General features: G+C 40.3%; 2 protein-coding genes, 1 long non-coding RNA gene and 1 other non-coding gene across 5 annotated transcripts in view; all 4 read left to right on the top strand.

The window, feature by feature from the left end:
- The first annotated feature begins 2,162 nt into the window (after positions 1-2,162).
- Positions 2,163-3,407, top strand: LOC137983003 (uncharacterized). The gene is made up of 2 exons (XR_011118878.1): positions 2,163-2,474; positions 2,857-3,407. It is a non-coding gene; the product is annotated as an uncharacterized lncRNA (long non-coding RNA).
- Positions 3,408-5,355: 1,948 nt separating this feature from the next.
- On the top strand, positions 5,356-5,428 carry Trnav-aac (transfer RNA valine (anticodon AAC)). The gene has a single exon. It is a non-coding gene; the product is annotated as a tRNA-Val (tRNA).
- Positions 5,429-8,119: 2,691 nt separating this feature from the next.
- The window catches only part of LOC137983273 (uncharacterized), a 17,128-nt gene continuing 5,624 nt past the window's right edge, over positions 8,120-19,623 (top strand). The window contains exons 1-3 of one of the 2 annotated variants that reach the window (XM_068830470.1): positions 8,120-8,234; positions 17,301-17,488; positions 19,304-19,623. The exon at positions 19,304-19,623 is cut by the window's right edge and continues 5,624 nt beyond it. In XM_068830470.1, the coding sequence (XP_068686571.1) occupies positions 17,311-17,488; positions 19,304-19,623 (498 nt within the window). In that variant the 5' untranslated portion in view covers positions 8,120-8,234; positions 17,301-17,310. Of the gene's footprint in view, positions 8,235-17,245; positions 17,489-19,303 lie in introns of those variants that run through there. The other variant, XM_068830469.1, reaches the window with a different exon arrangement.
- On the top strand, positions 13,312-14,270 carry LOC137981792 (uncharacterized). The gene is made up of 2 exons (XM_068828841.1): positions 13,312-14,122; positions 14,197-14,270. Exons 1-2 carry the CDS (start codon positions 13,312-13,314, stop codon positions 14,268-14,270), a joined length of 885 nt encoding a protein of 294 aa, XP_068684942.1.

Here is a 19,623-nt window from a genome sequence, read left to right on the forward strand (position 1 = left end):
ATGGCTTCTGAGCAAAATCAATCCAATTAGCGGTGGATAAGACATAACAAAAGCAATTGGGTTAATTCATTTCAAAGAGATTTATTCAATGCAGTGGATAGCAGTCATAGCAATGAACCCTCCATTACTGGTTTAAAGAGGAGAAAAAAAAAATCGTGCTGCACTCATAAACCCATTTTAGTACAAATCTTCGTCGTGCTGCGCAAAAATTCTGAAAAATAAACATTTATGTGATCATTTCTTCCTTAGCACATATTTCATCCGGTTCGTGTAAGCCGGAAGATGTTGGCAAAGTAACGTACAATGACCGGATTGGTAGAAAAGTCGTAAAAGAAAATATAACTCATAAAAGATTGGCTAAGTTGACTATCACTCACGTTGTCCTTAAAACCTTATTTCTCACGGAAGAGTTCTTTGACTATGGTCTCACAGAGAATAGGGGCCTAATGTTTATCGTCGTCATCATCCTAGAAAGTATAACCATGGCAGATGGGATCATAGACTCTCGGCGGTGAAAAGCCCTGGGAACGAGGTTGGTATCTTGTCCACCCCGGCTGGACCCCCTTTCACCCACCCAAAGCAAAGGAAAAGCGCCCTGGGAACGAGGTTGCAGTAGGTTTGTGAAAGGCGTCTGCTTTGGTTTCAATGCCAGTCGCTCCAAGAACATCTAGCTGTCGTGAACATTTTGTGTAAAACGTTCTTTGTTAACGCAATTTGTGAAAATGTTCAAATGATCAGGCCTAACTGCTTTTCTTTTTCTTGAAGAGATATTTTTTAACAAGTGACTGGGGATACTCTTTTAGCAATAATAAACTTTTGTATTTTCTCCATAGGCCAGCATCCACTGCATTAAGAGGGGGGGGGGGGGGTGAGAGGGGTCCAGCCGGTGTGGACAAGATACCAACCTCGTTCCCTTGGCTTTTCACCGCCGAAAGTCTATGATCCCATCTGCCACGGTTAGACTTTCTCGGATGATGACGACGATAAACTTTAGGCCCCTATTCTCTGTGAGACCATAGTCAAAGAACTCTTCCGTGAGAACTATTGAATTTCACCTATGACGTCTGAGCTAAATCAATCCAATTAGCGGTGGATAAGACATAACAAAAGCAATTAGGTTAATTCATTTTAAAGAGATTTATTCAATGCAGTGGATAGCAGTCATAGCAATGAACCCTCCATTACTGGTTTAAAGAGGAGAAATAAAAAAAATAATCGTGCTGCACTCATAAACCCATTTTAGTACAAATCTTCGTCGTGCTACGCAAATAAACATTTATGTGATCGTTTCTTCCTTAGCACATATTTCATCCGGTTCGTGTAAGCCGGAAGATGTTGGCAAAGTAACGTACAATGACCGGATTGGTAGAAAAGTCGTAAAAGAAAATATAACTCATAAAAGATTGGCTAAGTTGACAATCACTCACGTTGTCCTTAAAACCTTAATTAAATTTGGTAATTTCACATAGTCGTGCCACGCGCTTCTTTTACCGGTTATTAAACCTATAGATTCTGGTGGCGCCCGGTGCAAGCGCTTTAGCAAGAGAGAACGGCAACAGCGTTGCCGTGAAGACACGCAATCTGTTTCCGTTCAGATAAATTTGGAAATTGTTTGACTTCTTCCAGTTTTCCTCTATTTGCTGGTTGAAAACAACTGATACATGAAGAACATATTTTATAGTGTAGCACTAACTTCGATTTTTACTATCGATCTGGCCCCAGTTGTGAATAACACTATCCATTACATAGCGCAATTGGTTTCGCTATTACCTCTCCACTGGATAGTGATTCAGGCCTGGTTGAAAGCGCCGGCATTTGTTCGTTTTAAAGCGTCTATCGGCGCTAATATATCAACCCAATGCTTAAAATGGTCGGCATATATCCGTGATGAAACAACGCTGAAAGTTTTACTATTTGCATTATTGATAAAAACTGATGCAAATAGAAAAGGAATACATAGATACAGGCTAGAACTCTCTACCAGAGGGAGCATCTCGTAAGGTCATAATGGAAGAATTTGATCTCTCTCGCAGAGTGGCTTGGTTTGCCCCTGCCTTTTATATTTCCACTACCATTTGCCATTCAAGGCGGTGAAGCATGAGCTGAGAGCCTGAAAATAAAGTAATAAAAGCTTACAGCACACACCGAGAAAACGTGGTCAATCAATCAATCTTTACTTTTATACACGAAATCGTATCATGTTATATGGAGCCCCTGACATCATATATAAGGAAGTCTTGAGAGAACGAGGCAAAAATAGATACACCCCTGGACAAGGGCAGATCGTGTTTTGACACGAACAAAATGGGGATAAATAACGCACGGTGTGCAAGGCAGTTACACATCATCCGAATTGTAACGTGACATTCTGGGAAGGAATCTTCAAAAATCGTACATCGCAATGAAGATAAATGCCGTAATCGTCTTCGCTTTCGCTCTAGCAGTGATCCTCGGGGGAATTAACGCACAAAGAGGTAGGAGAGACCTAAAGCGCACGTTTGCTAAATCTTCCACGTAGCCGCTAAGTCACTGCGCAATTCTTTGTTAACTCACCCCAATACTGAAGCTACAATAGGTTGTGGTTCTTTGTAAGCCGGATTAATTCGCCTCTCGTTTGAAAATACTTATTGAAATTTTCTCCTTAATAAGTTAAGGAAGATTTCCAAAGCGGCTACTAATCAGTGCAGCTCATATAATTATTATCGCGTTGAATAAAGCAAAAGCCTTAAATTTATTATACAAATATCAATTCAGAATATTTATTTTTGACGACGAAAAAGAAGCCTTTCAAAGTCCTATGGCACCAATTATTTCGGAAAATAGAAGCAAAATTAATATCTTCTGATTTCATCACAGGTCGCTGGATCGAGGCCAGTTCATTCATGTGTTTTGGCGCCAAAGGGAACAGTTTCGGGAGTTTTCTCTCTCCTAAAACTGGCAGGTTAGCCGCCATAAAGTTGGTTCACCTTTATGGCTACGTAACTTGTCACGTTCATAGAGCTTCGCTCTGGAGTTTCTGGGGATGTGGAGGTAAAGACCTGGTCAACATACTCATCACCTCTGCATCTAACCACATTCTTATACCAGAAGGGAACTTAGATATGAACGTTAATGGCTTGAAGTGGTTCAAGAATCCCGGATACAACTCCGAATCCCCTGAGATTGTTCTTTCAGCATTCAACCCGCACTGGGTCGTTTCAACGCAGAAGTTGCGCTTGTGGTATGGCGAGGATTTGCTGAATCGCAGCGAAGGAGATAATGGTGGCAAAGTCTGCTGTAAAGTTTATGCTCTCTATGCCTGAACGAATTTCACCCTATTTTGGAGAAGTTCAAAGTGGAAAAACGCAACTTGACGGTTTTGTAACCAGATCTAGAAAACAAAAAATAAAGTTCTTTTTTGGCACTCATTTGACTCAATTTTTTCTCTTTGTTTACAGAAGGACATAGCACAACCTTACTCCCCCCCCCCCCCAATTGATTGTAACAGGGAACAGCGTGACAAAAAAGCCTCATTAGATTCTGAAAATACTTCCCTGAACATATTTTCCCGAGTACTAATTTACCATTGGAATCGCACAAATCTTTGATCAAGTTTTGCTCAACAAATAAATGAAAGATCCCTTCAGCGCGAGGTCGTGCGATTATGAATGCTTTCATACGAATGACATGAATGACTCCTCAGTTTTTACCTTTGAAAACAGAACTTCAGATCTCAGCTGATCTCGTTTTTCCCTTGGAAAATTCGGCACTGTTTTCGATCAAGTTTTCTTTAGTAAAGTGGTGTTAAATACATCACTTCGCCCTCGTTTGTTGTTTTTCTTCCGCTTGAGGCCGCATGTAAATTCACTTCAAACACCGACAAAATCATGTTTACTATCTTCAGTGGAGGAACGAAACCTCATGCTTGTATTGGAAAACCTCTTGAGCTGATAAATAGGTGATGATGGTATCATCACCTATGTTCTTATGTCGTCAGTATTTATGCTTTAAGATCGCGCTCAAAGCGGGAAATGTGAAGTTCAGCAATGAAATGTAAGCTGTATTCAATTCGAGCATTATGCGTGACACTTACCCGTCTGCACTCGTGTAAATGGCTCCGTTCACGTTGTATATAAGCCTCGGATGTCTTTTTTTGCATGAACGGTCCTATTGCTGAAGTATCTTTTCTATATTCTACGACTTCTACTGTTGTCTAGTCTCCTTCGCAGCCGCTCGGGCCGGAGTCACGCAACGCTCCCCTTCCCCACGTGGGGGAAGGGGAGCGTTGCGTGACTCCGGCCCGAGCGGCTGCGAAGGAGACTAACTGTTGTCCAGTCTTGTTCATCCAGCTCCTATAAACATTCCCTTGTTTACGTCCTCTATTTCTGTCGTCTTCTCATCAATACAATACAATACATTATTTAACTAGGGTAACACATTAACCTTAAACAGTTTCCTAACTGATGTGGCCCTAGATCGAAGAGTGTTGAATACTGCACTGATGAGACTTGAGTCTCTTTGATGAGACTTGGTGTTTTGATGCCGCTTGGCCACTCGTTACATGATCTGCATCAGACACTTGGTCACAAAAAGGTCACAAGACATGCTTTGCTATAACTGTCCCGTGAAAAATCGAGCGCTCTGGTGACAAATCACGGGTAAGCGTTAGAAAAGGCTTATCTGTCCCGAGTCGCAAAAATAAAACTCTAATTCGGTTAACATATGATATAACATCTCTTTCAGCACAATCGCGAACTTGTTTGTCTTTTTTCAAAGAAATTACTAGGATAAATAAACGTTCAATAAGGCGTGAATGTCAACGTAATCACAGGCTCCCCAAGCTGAAAATACGTGGTGTATGCGACAGTTTGTGTATATAGAGAATTGTATGGGAACATCACCGATCGTTAAAAAAATTGTGTAAATAACTATCTCATTTGGCTGTTGCTGAAATATTTCAGCAACGGCCTTCCGGATGACTTCACTAAACGGCGTCAGAATGGCTCGAAACTCGCCAAAAGAGACAAGTTGGTCACACATTTGAGGTAGGAAAACTTTATTTCAAATGAGATAGTTATTTACACAATTTTTTTAACGATCGGTGATGTTCCCATACAATTCTCTATATACACAAACTGTCGCATACACCACGTATTTTCAGCTTGGGGAGCCTGTGACGTAATCAGCGAGAATAGGCGTTGGAGCGGCAAGGCTAATCAGCTCCTTTGTAAATTATCATCAAAAATAGAGAGAAAGATTTCGGGGAAAGATTGCATGACGATCGAAGAGGATGATCGTTTGGGCTCATACCCGGTAATGAGTTTCAATGTCAGAGATAATCTATTTTCACTTATTTTCCAGTGTGGAGTGAAAGATGTTTCCGTAGTGTAGTGGTTATCACGTCCGCCTAACACGCGGAAGGTCGCCAGTTCGAGCCTGGCCGGAAACACTTTATATTTTGTCGCTCGCTTCCATCTCTTAAGTTTTTTTTTATTATCCAAATCTGAAAATCAAAAGCAGCAAAAACGATAATTTCACATCCAGCTAGATTTTTGTGCCCACCAATTGTTTTGACCGTTTTTTTTCTCTTTTAGCATCTCAGGTCACTTCAAAAGAAACATAAAAATTAAAGTTTAGTTCATACCCGTAATAACTGGCTATGCTTTGCGTTTACTTCTAAGGTTGTTATCGAATAACTTAAGATTAAAGGAAGAAGCAGATATAGAAGTTTTAAGATGAGGTCATCGTTTGTACTAATTAACCGTGTTGAGACAATCAATTGGCCAATTTTAAGCCAGGAGGCTCCTCAGTGTTTAACAGAAATAACTCACTGAGTTAACATTGGTGTTAAGTTTATCTGGTCAATTCGATGAACTCGAAGATTTCCTTTCTCAAGGTGGTGCAGTTTAGCTCTCCGATTTCAAGTTGTTTGTGCTGTTGCTACTTGTTTAGCGAAGTGTTCGTGCAAAAGGCGAGAAGTTATAATGCATGACGAACTTACAGAGGGTGGTTAGGGTAGGGATGGTGTAGTGGTGATGGTACTCGCCTCCCATCAATGTCGATCCTTACGTGACGTCACGGCGGCCATGTTGGTGTTCCCAATTAGTCCCCTATTATCATGCGAATGTTTTCTCTTGTTTCAGTGGAAAAACAAGGTTTTTGATCACATGGGTGAAAGCACTATATGTGGGTAAACTTTACTCTGCTCCAAGAGGTTTTTCTCCGGTTTTCCCCTCTCCTCAAACACTAACATTTCTTAATTCCAATTCGATCGGATTGAGGGCCATATTCAAAACTACTGGGGCACCAGTGAATACTTTAGCCTCGTTAAATGAAGTCGTCATTAACTAGGTTTTGCGGACGATAAAGATGTGAAATATTGGCGGCAAAATTATTCTTTTCTCCAGTACAAATCTAGAGACTACTACGTTTCCTCGGAGACACTCCTTAGCGTTAGATAGGTTTATCTAGCAGCCGAAAGGCTGAATTGCGTGACTATTTATAAGTATGAATTAAATAACTATTTAACAATTAGACCCGTGGCCCTTAAGGGCGAAGGGTCTAATTGTTTTAGTATCACCCAACTAGTCGGACAGAAAAGGCAATAATAAAGTTAGCAATTGCAAGTTAAAGAAATAATTATTTGGGAATAAAACGAAAGAAAGCGTAACGCTTTTCGCTACTCGATGACTATTAATAATAGTCCTCTAGTAGCGTGGCCAATCAAAATGAAGGATTTGCATTAGTCCACTAGTTGCGTGATACTTAACTAAATAACTATTATTATGCTATATCTAAAAATATAATACTATTGGCTTTACGTACTCATCTATTTGAAATGAATGTTCGTGTAGCGTTTTGTACGGATGACAGGGCGCTTAAACTGCTCACTGAGGCAATAGTGTGGTTCATTTAGGTCTGGTAAAAGATGGCTTAGGTTGTGACATGGCTCAGACATAATTGAATGTAAAAAAATTATTACATAGTTCGGTTTGTCTGTCCTTGAGGGTCTCTAGATTACACAAAGAAAGCCTTTCATGATAAGAAATGTCATTTGGAGAGATGATTGACAAAGCTCGCCTCTGTACACGCTCTCGTCAGGGCCACCCAACGAGAATATTGTTCAAAACCACTTAAAAATACAGTTGTTAAACGTATTTTCGTATTTAAACGGTAGATATAGGCATATATTTATCCCCTAAAAATTATTCATCTGTTCGGATCTTCTAGCTGAAAGTCTAGTGATCTGAAAATTATAGGGATCAAAACTTATCTTTTTGAAAATTTCAGGCAGAAAAAAGGCTCCCGAAAATTCTAGGTGACCTTTTTAGGGTAAAAATCTGTTTAAAATGGACAATTATACCATTTTCTAGATGTTCGAAAATCCTAGGACAGGCAGGCAAGCAAGAAATTTTACAACAAATGTTCCGAAAATTCTAGATCTCAAATCGTCTTCCGAACAGACAATTTCCGAAAATTGACGTTGGGTGCCCCTGTCTCGTGAGTTCACTGCTAGTTCCTCACTTTAATAGATAGGCTGGCAAAGCATGATGGAATACATGCGCGCAATACTCCAACACAGACCTAATGCAAGTAGAATAAAAACTAACGATATCATTAATAGGGACCCGTACGCGCTTCAGCAGAATGAGAAAATACATGCGCTTATTAGCCTTTCTTATGACTTTATGAAAATGACAATTAACATTAACAATTATCATCGGCGCTTTTGCCACCCAGGGATTTATCAGTTTTTGATGACTCATAACTGGCTTGTTATCAAAGCTAAAATGCTTGAGATTGGAGATTTAACTAAGTTTAACAAATTCTTTTACGTTTTGAAGTTTTTAAATAGCATAATGCCTCGTATGTTAATGAACAAAATGCAAACAGTGACGTCAGAAGAGATTCCTTTATCAAGCCCTTTGGGATCACGTCTTTTGGGATACAGGACGCATATAATTTGTCACTCAAATGATTCTATGTTAAAAAGTGTTAATTTTTGTCGCAAACGAAGCATATAGGGTAATTTGCAGAGAATGATTGAGTCTTATGTCAAAAAAATTTAAATTAAGCTCCACCGAGGTGTACAATTTAAACAATGTCAATCAAAGAATCATCCTAATAACAAGGAAGCGAAAAACAGCGGAAACAGATTTTGTTTTTTATTCATCGCACCTGCCGCCGCGGCCGGAATAAACTTCTTGGACGATTAAGAAATCTTTGTCTGGTTAGTACACACAACAGAACTTGAGGTGAGTGCTTTGTAATCAGGTCAAACTATGGTAAATTCACGAGTCTAAATTATGGGAGTGGTTTACTCAAAGGAAGAAAGCCGCTGATGAATCACGCTGAAATGCGAACGAGTTCGTGTTTACAGTCTTACAATTACAACCAGGCCTAACTATAGCTGGATTTCTTAGTTTTTCCTCTGAGAATAATTATTAAATCGAGACGGTATTATTGTGCAACAATTCAGGTTGAGAACGGCTTGGAACAAGTTACTCGAGAAATAACAAGGGAAAAGGCAAAAATATTTAAATTTTTTCCTGTTCTCGGAAAACGGAATATTTCTTTTGTTGTTCATGATTTTCTCAATTCCCGAGAAACCAGCATACTCTAAACTAAAATGTCCGCTATTCCGAGCATTTTATAACTCAACTCCGCCCTCGCTTATGCATTCACCGTCCCTGTAAAATCCATGGTACGTATCACAGCCATACCGGGCGGGTTACACTTCAGGCATACGGAACTGCTAAGATCAGGATGAAATTTGCTGTGCCTACACTCTGAGTTCATTTTACTTCAGCTATCCGGCAAGCCAGTTCTAAAAAGAGGGAATACGCTCGATTAACCGTGGAGGTTTATTTTCTTTCGACTTCATGACAAGCTGGTGGTAGTGGACTTACACGCAAGTCGACCCCTTACTGAGTCGATTGAGCGCGCGAAAGATCGAGCGACCGCGGACTACACCAAAAACCCAAGCGGGCTTTGAGAAAGTCTAGTAGGAGCCTGTCGTTTGAAACGGCAAATTTGCAAATGCGCAGAGTGTCAAATTAAATAGAACAGCTCTAAGTTTTAAAGGCGCTGTTACACTGTGAAATGTTTCGTGCAACTTGTCCCTCCACAATGTCGCCAAAACATTGCGAGACAAGTTGCACGAAACATTTACAATGTAACAGCGCCTTAAGGCATAATTATTAATTCATGATACGGCAGTCCTTCATTTACATTTTATCACTTCCTTTCTGTGAAAAAAAAAAAAAGTTGTACACCCTTCTTGTTTCTGATATCCCATTGTTACAGTCTCAATTCGCTAAGTCCAGCAACCAGCAAAGTATGCTATCATCAATACCAATATGATTAATTAATATATTCCTGGAGTATGTAGTAGTTTCATACAATAACAAAACTTGATATTTTCTGTAAACTTTCCTTGGTAAGGTTGCCGCTTATTATGTTATGTCAGTTATGTTACACGAAATGTTAAATAACTTTTTCTGAAGTCACTCAAAACTGTGGTTGCCAAGGACGACTTGATTGGTTACGACGGCTAATGTTTCGTTGGAGAAGAAAGCGCAAGTTATTTGAGAAATAACACAATAATGATTTTCTAATCGGTTAGCCTATAGAAAGCGGCATTGAATGTTGAAAGTACAGTGTACTTCAGATTCGCTACCTCTCAAATTTTAAACCTCATATGCCACGTTTGACGATATGTAAATTTTTCAAAGTATAGACTCTTCGTCACCAGAAATTGTTTTTAGATTTTGATGGCTAATATTTCGCTGATTACAGAAAACGAAAAGGCCTGATCTTCTGGAGATGATATATTCTTTACACTTTTGACGCCAATTTGTTTATAGCAAGATATCTCTTACGAGAAAATAATAAACAAAATTTTGAAAATGATGTCACCAAATTCTTCTCATCCCATGGGTGCCTGAATACTCAAGGACTTTGTTTTTCATGAGAAAACTCGTCCCTGCTCGAGTTCCATACTGGGATGACTACTTGATTTCGAATCACCGTGTCTACATGATGCTTACTTTATTTCATATCGTGTTTGCATGAAGCCAAGCTTGACGTTGATTAAATACATGTAATTTTGGATTGACGAAAATCATTCTTACAATACCCGTTTCAGTCCACCCAGAGGTCAAGTTCACACCAAAACAAGTGATTGTTCCTCGTTTACATGATAATGTTGCGGGATTTCGTACCGGAATAAAATTCTCGCTTCGTTACAGAAACCGGGGTGAACTCACGCCGGTATGACTCGTTCCGCTATGACATCATGTAAACGAATGCAGAGCCACAAGAGGGAAACGGAGTGAACTGGGTCCGGGACTTAAGTCGCCTCGGTATCATGTAAACACACCATAAGTTATGTTGGAGCACGTGCTGCCGGAAACCGTTTCATTTACATGTGCACAGACACTAACCAAGATGTTTAAGGATAACGTAGTCACACCTTGAGGAATTCCAACTTTATGACTCGATGATGTTTATTCTGTTTCGATGCTTGCCAATAATGACTGTGTCGCATGACGATGCAGCAAAGATTGTGATGACGGTTTGTGAATTGTGCTAAACCTAGACTCAATAGGCTATTTTACGAAATATCAAATATTCAGCTTGATAGTGAGGCAGTGAGGACAAAAACAATGGAAACACGTTGGAATGAATGTGAAAAATATTTACACATCATTTACTTTCCTTTGTCTTCGTCCTCTAAACCTCTCTTTCAAGCTGAATTTTAATATATCGAAAAAGGCCTATTAAAACACTTCCAAGCACAACCTCGTTCCCGCGGCTTCTCTCCACCGAGGTGGAGGCGGGCGCGGGCGGGACCCCGCCCTGCCCCAGAGATAGGGAAAATCCCTGCGAATGAGGTTGTTCCAAGCGTCCCTTTATTCACCTACTTCCACTGAGCCGATAATGGAAATGGTAACCAACAAAATTTCAGGTACTATTTTGGCTTCCGCAACACAGCGAACATAATGATTAGGCCGTCCTCTTCTTTTTTTTGTTAGCGACAAATGCGTGTTTTTTTGTTCCTCTGCGTGTCACTTAATAAAGAGAGAGCATCATGATTACTGCAATCATGAGGTTAGTGGTAGATTCATTTAAAACTGTCGCCCAGAAGAGCCATTAAAGGGCCCGAATGCTCGCTGTGGACTCTGTCTGTTGGCTTTAGATACACTTCACCACAGGACGACTTGAAATGGAGGAAGGAGCAAGGGTGGCACAGTCGGTTAGTGAGCGGCCTTGGTGCAATTGGTCCCTTGTTCGATCCCTGGATCTCACATCCTTGTGTCAACTTCTTTCCTTTCAGTGTAGCCTAAGTAGCTTTAAATACCGTTAAAACGGAGCACTGATGGAAAAGAGGGGGGTAAAATGAGCGCACCGTCGGCTTCCTGGGAGAACTGGGTGAATACTCTCAGGAGAGTAAAGGAACTACCGACGTTAAATAAGGTGTAAAATAGAAAATACAAATAAAAATATTGCATGCGCATCGGCAGTGTTCTTCTTTTGGCAAAGACGTATTTGTCAGGATTATCACAAAAGGGAGCAATGTACACTTTTTTTTTAAAGGATCTTTTCATAAGAACGTTCGTTCTGGGATTAACCAAAATTTTAAGAACGTATCCAAGCTGAGAGTCAGTGAAGAGCGTCTCTATTTTGCTCATTTGTTTATTGTTTTTTGTGAGTATTACTGATAAAAAAAGGTAAAAGAAATGTAAAACTGTAGTCTAATAGGGAAATTCACTCAAATATTTAGGCACAGTTTTCTCAAGTTCATTAACAATGTGGTTTTTTTCTTGCAACAACTCAGTTTCTAGTCGAACTAAGAATACAACCTACAACGTCAAGAACATGTTAAGAACGTTTTTAGGCTCAAATGGCTAAAAAGGAAGAGCTTTCTGCCTCAACCCCAAAATTAGACGTTCTTATAAAAAAGATCGGCTGTTATGCCAAACACGATCGTGACGGCGTTTTCCTCAGTGGTTAGAGCAGTGAGATCTTTGCACGATCCATGATTTTGCAATTATTGCAATCCCTCGTGCGGCTACTCTGTTGCAGACCAATTAGAGGCGTTGCGGTCATCCGGCCCAATCTGATTGGCCATAATTTTGCGGGACCTTATTCTAAAATTAGATGATACAGTAAACTGATGGGCCAAGGCCAATTGAGGGAGATATCACTTTGGAGATCTCTCGTACCCCAGCCCATTTCTCGAAAATCGCGAATTCTTTCGGATGCCACAATTCCATCTCTATCTAAAATATGAAGTCGGCCTTTAAGCCATGGAAACTGATTCACAATCATTTTGCTTTGTCATTGTTTCCTTACAAAAAGGAGTTCAAAAACCTTTTTGTTTTTTTTTTGAACAAGTCGATCGCAGGTCATTTTACAAATGGCTTTTCCGGCCCTAAAATTTTTTCGGGACTTTTGCCTAACCCAGTTCCCGAATCACCGTTAACCTTGCCTTAATATTATTTCTCGAATTAACACAACTGCTGGAAAATCTTACGAAGATAAGAGTTGTAGAAGCGTAAAACAGAGGTCGGAAAATTGGAAGAATCGGGACAAATCTGACTGTAAAACAAACTGCTCTATTTTTACTATTTGCCAATTTTATCTACACTCCTCGCAGTAAATCAAATGATGTTTCATATTATTATTAAATTTTATTACCGTGACTGTAATTATTTTATTTCTTTCGTTTTTTAAAGAAAATCACGTTTCATGTTCTTTTTTATTTATTCAAAAATCATCATTCTTTCATTAACAAAATAAAACTTGATAAACGGTGTAAATGGTCCAGGACAAATGACTACTAATCCCTCAGCAGCAATGTCAACATAACAGCCGTCTTTCATCCGCATTCGAGTCAATTCTACTGTAAGCGTTAACTATGGGCAGTCGCCATATTCGCCAGATGCCATGGTCAGTCATGCATGTGGTAAACTTTTTCAGTCTTTTGTCTACGTGACCACTAATTTTCCTGCTAACATTGAGCGGAGGGACTGCTGAAATGCAAAGTCATTGCCAGGCTTTTGTCAAGTGTGCCCTTGAGCACAAAAGCGAAGATATCATTGCCAGGCTTTTGTCAAGTGTGCCCTTGTGCACAAAAGCGAAGATATCGTTGACGTCAACTGTTGTCATTAATGTGCCAACCACAGCCTTATTGGCTGTCGAAACAAAGGGTCTCTTGTTTCTGTGGTTGGCACATTTGAATAGCAAAAGCAATGTTTGTAAACAGATGTCTTTTCTATTGGTCACAGCTTGTTCACGTCATAGTAATACTTATAATAATAATAATAAATGGAGTGGAACGAGAAGAAGTGTTCTACAGCTCATGTAAGGAGAGGTTCATTGGACAGCAGCTTGGGAGGCACTGCCATCGGAGAAAGGCAGGTCATAGAAAATCTGAAGAAGGGAGAAACTTACAAGTTTTTGGGAGTTTTAGAAAATTCTAAGCAAGAGGACAGCTCTGTTCTGTGGGGAGCTTCAAAGGTTTGCTTGCAGAGACTGTCAATTATATGGTCGAGCCCCCTATCGGACTTCCACAAAGTCTTAGCATCTAATCAATACGCACTACCAGTTGTCACCTACCCTATGTGGACACTAACATGGCCGCTCGCAGATCTACAACAACTCGATCGCGAAGCTCGCAAGATCATCAAAGAGAATGGAGGCTACCATCCACTCGGTTCAACCGAGTTGCTATACCTACCAAGGAAGTGTGGAGGCCGGGGACTGAAGTCATTTGAGAGCCTGTATAAGCAGACCAAAGTTAAGACCACAATGAAGCTGTACGCAAACGAAGATCGAACGATGAGTTTAGTGCGCGAGTTTGAAGAGAAGTGCGAACGAGCAGGAAGAAGATCACTCGTAAAGGATGCCAAGAAATTTGCTTTGGAAATGGACATTACTCTGGACCTTGCATACCCAGATCCCAAAGCGTTGCAAACTGACTCAGGTGAGGAATCACATGTTAAAGGAGTAGGGAGAACATTACGAGCGAGAGAAGAAGAGAGAAGCATGAGGGAAGTAAGAGAGCAGAGGTGGCAAGGAAAGCTGTTCGGAGAAAGATGGGATGATAACAAAGTTATTGACTGCTTCACTTGGCTTAGTAAGTGGAAGTCTGCACCTGTGCATACTGTTGCTGGAATCTATGAGTTATACCAGCAATTACTCCCCACTAAGCTGTACCACCAGAGCAAGACGAAGACGCTGACCACCTCGGATACCACGTGTCGTATGTGTGGAAAAGGGCCTGAATCTATGGCCCACGTGATTAGCGGATGTGGTGCCTTGGCACAGACAAAGTACATGCAGAGACACAATGCAGCCTTGAAAATCCTTTTCTTCGAGTTCCTGAAAGACTTAGATCTTATCCAGTGTATCCCCCCTTGGTACTCTCCAGTCTCACCTAAACCCGAGTACAAGAATGACCGAGCGTGCGCGTACTGGGATGTCCCAGTATTTGCTGAAAATACGGAAGTCAGGGCTAACAGAATTGATGCGAGAATTGTGGACAGAAAGGAGAAGAAGGTGATCCTTATTGAGATGAGCTGCCCTTGGGTTTCCAACAGAGAACAGAAGGAACAGGAGAAAACTGACAAGTATGCGCCGTTGAGATGGGAGATGCGCCAACAGTTCCCCGGCCACACTATCACACAGTTTAATGTGATAGTTGATGTACTAGGAGGCTACTCTATGGAGACGGCGGAGAAAGTTAGGAAGTTTTTAGGTTTGGATAGAGGGAACCAGGTTTTGTTTAATATGCGAAAGGCAGTTTTATCGTACACCCTAAACATAGCAAGGTCATTCAAGGTTTCGACGAGTTATTAAGGAATATATACTCTTGTTCCTTTCTCAAATGTTGGTTCGTCATTTATTACCAATTGGTTTGTAAATAGGTTTAACAGTAGGGATTGTTACACAACAGTGCCTTTTCCTACTTATATTTGTAAGCATACTTACGTACTACATACTGCATAATAATAATACATTTTGGGTATTATCACTATTTGCACATGACGCTTTAAAATACAAAGCGATAGATTTAAAATTAAAAGGTTCAAAAATAGAGAAAAGTAAATAGAAGTTGAAAGCCATTGTAAAATGGTAGGTTTTTAAGCAATTCTTAAAAGTTTCAACAGAGTTACTCCTTCGTAAGAGAGAGAGAATGTTCCGTAACTTTCTAAGATACATTTAAAGTTATTATAAGCCAGGTAGTATCAAACTATGTCCAGTTAGCTTTTTGTTTTGTTTTATAATTTTCGAAGAGCTCAATCCATTGAACCGAGCTACTTAACAGTTCGTCCTTTCGTATCCCGGTTATTTGTGCAGTAAACTGAACCACCACCTCTCCGAACAGAAGTGCAATAGCTTACTCTGCAGTCTCGGTACCGTCGTACCTATGTTTTTCGGCACGGCACGGTAAATTTTTCGTGACTATACGGGACAAACGGAAGGCATGGCACGGGTACCCGTGTCGGAAATTATCGGGGTGCGGAGAATATGATACTTGAAAAGTCCTAGCACCTTCTGATTCTCTTTTATCCTTTGGACAAATTAAATTCAAAGACCCATAGAGCGGTTTTCGAATGAGCGTCGTAAAACCAAAACCAAAGTAATTACTTTGGCCAATCAAAAAAGACGGAGACAATCCAGTACACCAATCAAAACTCGAAGTAATTAAACGTAGCCGACACAAAGGGTGGGAAAATGTGCACGCGCGAGCCACGATTGATTTTGGTTTCACTTCTGATTGGTTGAAAAGGTGGGGCGAGAACTTTGAACCAATCACTCAGTGAAGTAATCATAAACCAAAGTAATTATCTAATTACTTTCGACACTCAATTGAAGACCACTCTATCTACTTTAAATTTGTCTATACTAGAACGTATGGCGATGTTTCGTTTGAGTAATTCTAACATGTAATTGGGACACACCCCATTCAAACGTTTGTAAACTAATGCGCACTTATTAATCTTTGCTTCATGAAAACGAGGTAGCCAATTAAGTTCTCTAAAAAGATCTGTACTATTTTCTCTAGTATCAGCATCGAGAATAACGCGTGCGGTACGCTTCTGTAGTCTGAAGACCTTATTCAAATTATCAACAGATGTGGAAACCCACTCACTAGAGCCATATATCATAGTTTGCTTTATCATGGCATTGTAATAAATAATTCGTTGATCTAAAGGTAAATAACGCCTGATTTTTTTCAAAACAGCAATACGCTGTGTTAGCTTCTTACATAGGTTATCAATATGCTCATTAAAACTAAGCTAAGTGTCAATAATTACATCAAACAGTTTTTGAGACTGGACTTGTTCGAGTTCGACTGAGTTGACATGTACAGTGAGTGAAGTGCTGCCCATCTTCTGATGTAGACGTTTGCCAGCTACTAACATAGTTTTAGTTTTGGACTCGTTAAGTACCATTTTTGTTGTCTGTGGTCCATTGTGCAGCTTTACCAACAACAGCTTGAAGAACTTGATTAAAGGCTCCAGGTGCTGATCTATAATCAACTTTAGCACTGATTGTAGTATCATCCGCATATATGTCTGCTGCTGAATCAATATGAGAAACAATATTGGCCCCAGGATACTCCCTTGGGGCACTCCAAGGTTTACATCAATGAGAGTTGGCTGACACCCATCAATGTTTACATATTGCGTGGATCATTCAGATAACTTTCAAAGAAATAAACAAACAAACAAATCCTTCTTCTATTGCTAGCCATGGGGGTTTGGAATGTTTTCCGCCGTCATTTTATCGCATCGGCCCTGATTTGCAGACTTACACTGATCGCAAAGACTATGCATGGTTCTATGGCTTACAATGGATCTTTAAGTTATCAGCCCGCAAGATGCAACACGTACAGGCTATTTGGCCTCGATGTGGGCCTCTTTAAGCCACATAATAATTAGCAAATGTTTTCGCAAGTGAAGTGTTTGAAACGGTTTTTGGAAACTGAAGTTTCTGATTAAGTCGTTTAATCGTCTTTTACAGGCATTTAACCTTGTCAATATTAAACAATGGATTTGTTTGTTTTTCTCCATCTCAAAAGGTCACCATTCACGTCATTATTTGAAAGTACAAGTTAAATTGCGAAATCAGTTCCTCTGAACGCATCCTGTATCAGAGAAAAGGCAAACATTTGCCATGGTCACGTATCCATATAACATAAATTTTAAACCAATCAAAATCTGTTACCTTGTTCTTATGAAGACCAAATAACATAATAAACAAATACCGATGAATTGTAATCAGCTAAATTACTTTTCACAACGCAGGTACCACAAAATGATGACGTGTGAAGCTCACTGCGGAATAACATCATCATTCCGAGCTTGTTGCCAGTCAGGGTCATGTTATCAACAGTTTGATGCCATTCCAAGCCAAACCTTGTGTATCGGCCGTAGTCTTGCCAATGGGAATAACCGGCATATGATGGCTGCAGCTCAGACAGGAAGTCCTTATCGTGAGTAGATTAAGTCAAATTCATTTCACCTTCCAATGATGGCTAATACATCAGTAAGAAAATTCCACGTTTTGCAGTATGGCGAAAAAAATATCGAAACGGCCGTATAACGCGCGGATTAATAAAAAAGTTTCTCCCTTTTCGCGCCATTTTAATAATCACTTTGTCTTATCTACGACTGATTATTGGTTTCACGTTGGCTCCAACGCGTACGGTATCTCATTTGGATTTGTTATAAGAGCCAGCACATACAAATGCACTCGTTTTAGGGAGCTAACATACCGTATATGATAATATGAGTTATCATTACAAATGGCAGGAAAATGTTTGGTTTGCAATTTCCTAAATGGTCATGACTTAATTACGGTGTTTGAAGGTATTTGTTTAATCGTTAAATGCATTAGACCTTGAAGGCATTCAATTTAAATCGGGCGTTGATTGAATTGAAAGGACATTAAATGACAAACATTTGCACAAATTTCGAATGGAATGTTTAAATAAAGGCATTTATTTACAATTTAAATGCATTAAAGCTTGAAGGCATTTATAAACAAGCCATGATTCATTGTTAAGGACATCCAAAAGTTGATTGACAAACATTATGAATGGGTAGCAATATCAGACACCACTCAATAATGGACACCATTATGCGTGCACTTCCTGAAGAGCAAATTACTCTTGTAAATCACTGAAATGCATCAGAAAGCATGCAAGGTCCTCGCAGTTATCACGCAAATGGTGCAAAGGTCGACGAGAACGCGGGAAAGCGATCAAATGATCATGTCTCCATCGGTTTTCAACTAACTGTCGAAGATTATTAGATTAACTAGTTCGGGCCGAGTCGAGAGAAGTCCGATTGATTCGGGGTTATTTATCGTGATAACTGGAGGGTAATCGCTAATCGGGCTTCAAAAACGACAGGACTGCAAAGTTTCATACCTTGGCTTAACGTCTTCCTTTAAAAAATACGGGGGTTTACCTCGGTGTAGAAACCTGTGAAACTTTTTCTTTGTTTTGTTAGCTCGTGATAGGGTTTGGTTATTGTTTGATGTTTTTTTGCTCTTTTGTTTTCCTTTGTGTTACGTCATCTGTGAGTTTCACATGTTTTTACACCGAGGATGAGCCAAATACGGAGGGACTTATGGTTTTGGAAATCCTCCCGAATAGTTTGGCCTTGCAGAAACCAATATCCTAGACAGAAATGTTGGGACAATGAAGTCAATAAAGCACGAGCGGTTTCATGGGCATAACCTTCTCCTCCACTCCCTCCCTCCCTCCCTAAGTACAATGTTGATTAGAATCAGGGCAACATTCTTGGCTGAGCATTGTTTAAGGTGGTGGGGTGGGGGGCTCTTGGCCCTTGACACCTTGGCCTCTATGAGGAGAATCATTATAAAATATAAGCTACACCTTAAAATGAAACGATTTTTGCTGTTATTGTTGAAACTGTCCCAATAAATTTCGGCCAGGATTGCAGCTTCCATTAGGGTCCACAGTGGGAAACTTGGAAGCGAAGCGAGAGCGCCTAGTTGAAAAAAAGTCGCAACGCCCCATTTCCTTCTCTTTTTACCTGTTCGCCAGTTTATTATAGTCCCCTTCAATTGCAAGCCCTGATCCTTGGCTATCCAATAAATGCCCTCACCCCGGAAGTCGACCCCCCCAAGAACAGGAAAACGCACGCATGAGCAATTTATTGTTGGTTCGGGTTAGTCTCCGATTGGCTGAGAATGCGGCACATCACAATGCGTTCGATTCTCATTTAAACCAACCTTCAAGCACCAAAGAATTGGTTCTGTTTGTTTCTTGTTTTCTCAGTTTCCGCGCATTCGACTGTTACAAGAATGGCCAGCTACAGCTCGTCAAATGAGTGTTTCCTGAGACCTTTCCTAACCAGAGAGGAATACCTATGGTGCAGCAACTTGGGCGCATGGTCAAACTGTACCACCTCAAAGAATGTCATATCCCCAGTCGCTTACCAACACGGTACTTCCGTCCGAAATTTCACAGGGATATCAACGCAAAGTCGACCTAATTCTACTGGTTACCCTTCTTTTTGTAACAGTGGCTTCGATGGCTACTTATGCGGCCAACCAGCGTGTGTTCCAAGGTCCCACGCCCCAAAGACGTCTTCATCG

The sequence above is a fragment of the Montipora foliosa genome, chromosome 13, assembly GCF_036669935.1.
Source record: "Montipora foliosa isolate CH-2021 chromosome 13, ASM3666993v2, whole genome shotgun sequence".
In the NCBI taxonomy this organism is placed as follows: domain Eukaryota; kingdom Metazoa; phylum Cnidaria; class Anthozoa; order Scleractinia; family Acroporidae; genus Montipora; species Montipora foliosa.

What these genes read in the sequence shown, in the direction of transcription:
- LOC137981792 (XM_068828841.1), top strand. Translation starts at nt 13,312, where the DNA reads ATGGAGTGGAACGAGAAGAAGTGTTCTACAGCTCATGTAAGGAGAGGT. An exon ending in TGACTGCTTCACTTGGCTTA is followed by an intron (nt 14,123 to 14,196) that starts GTAAGTGGAAGT and finishes CTCCCCACTAAG; the next exon opens with CTGTACCACCAGAGCAAGAC.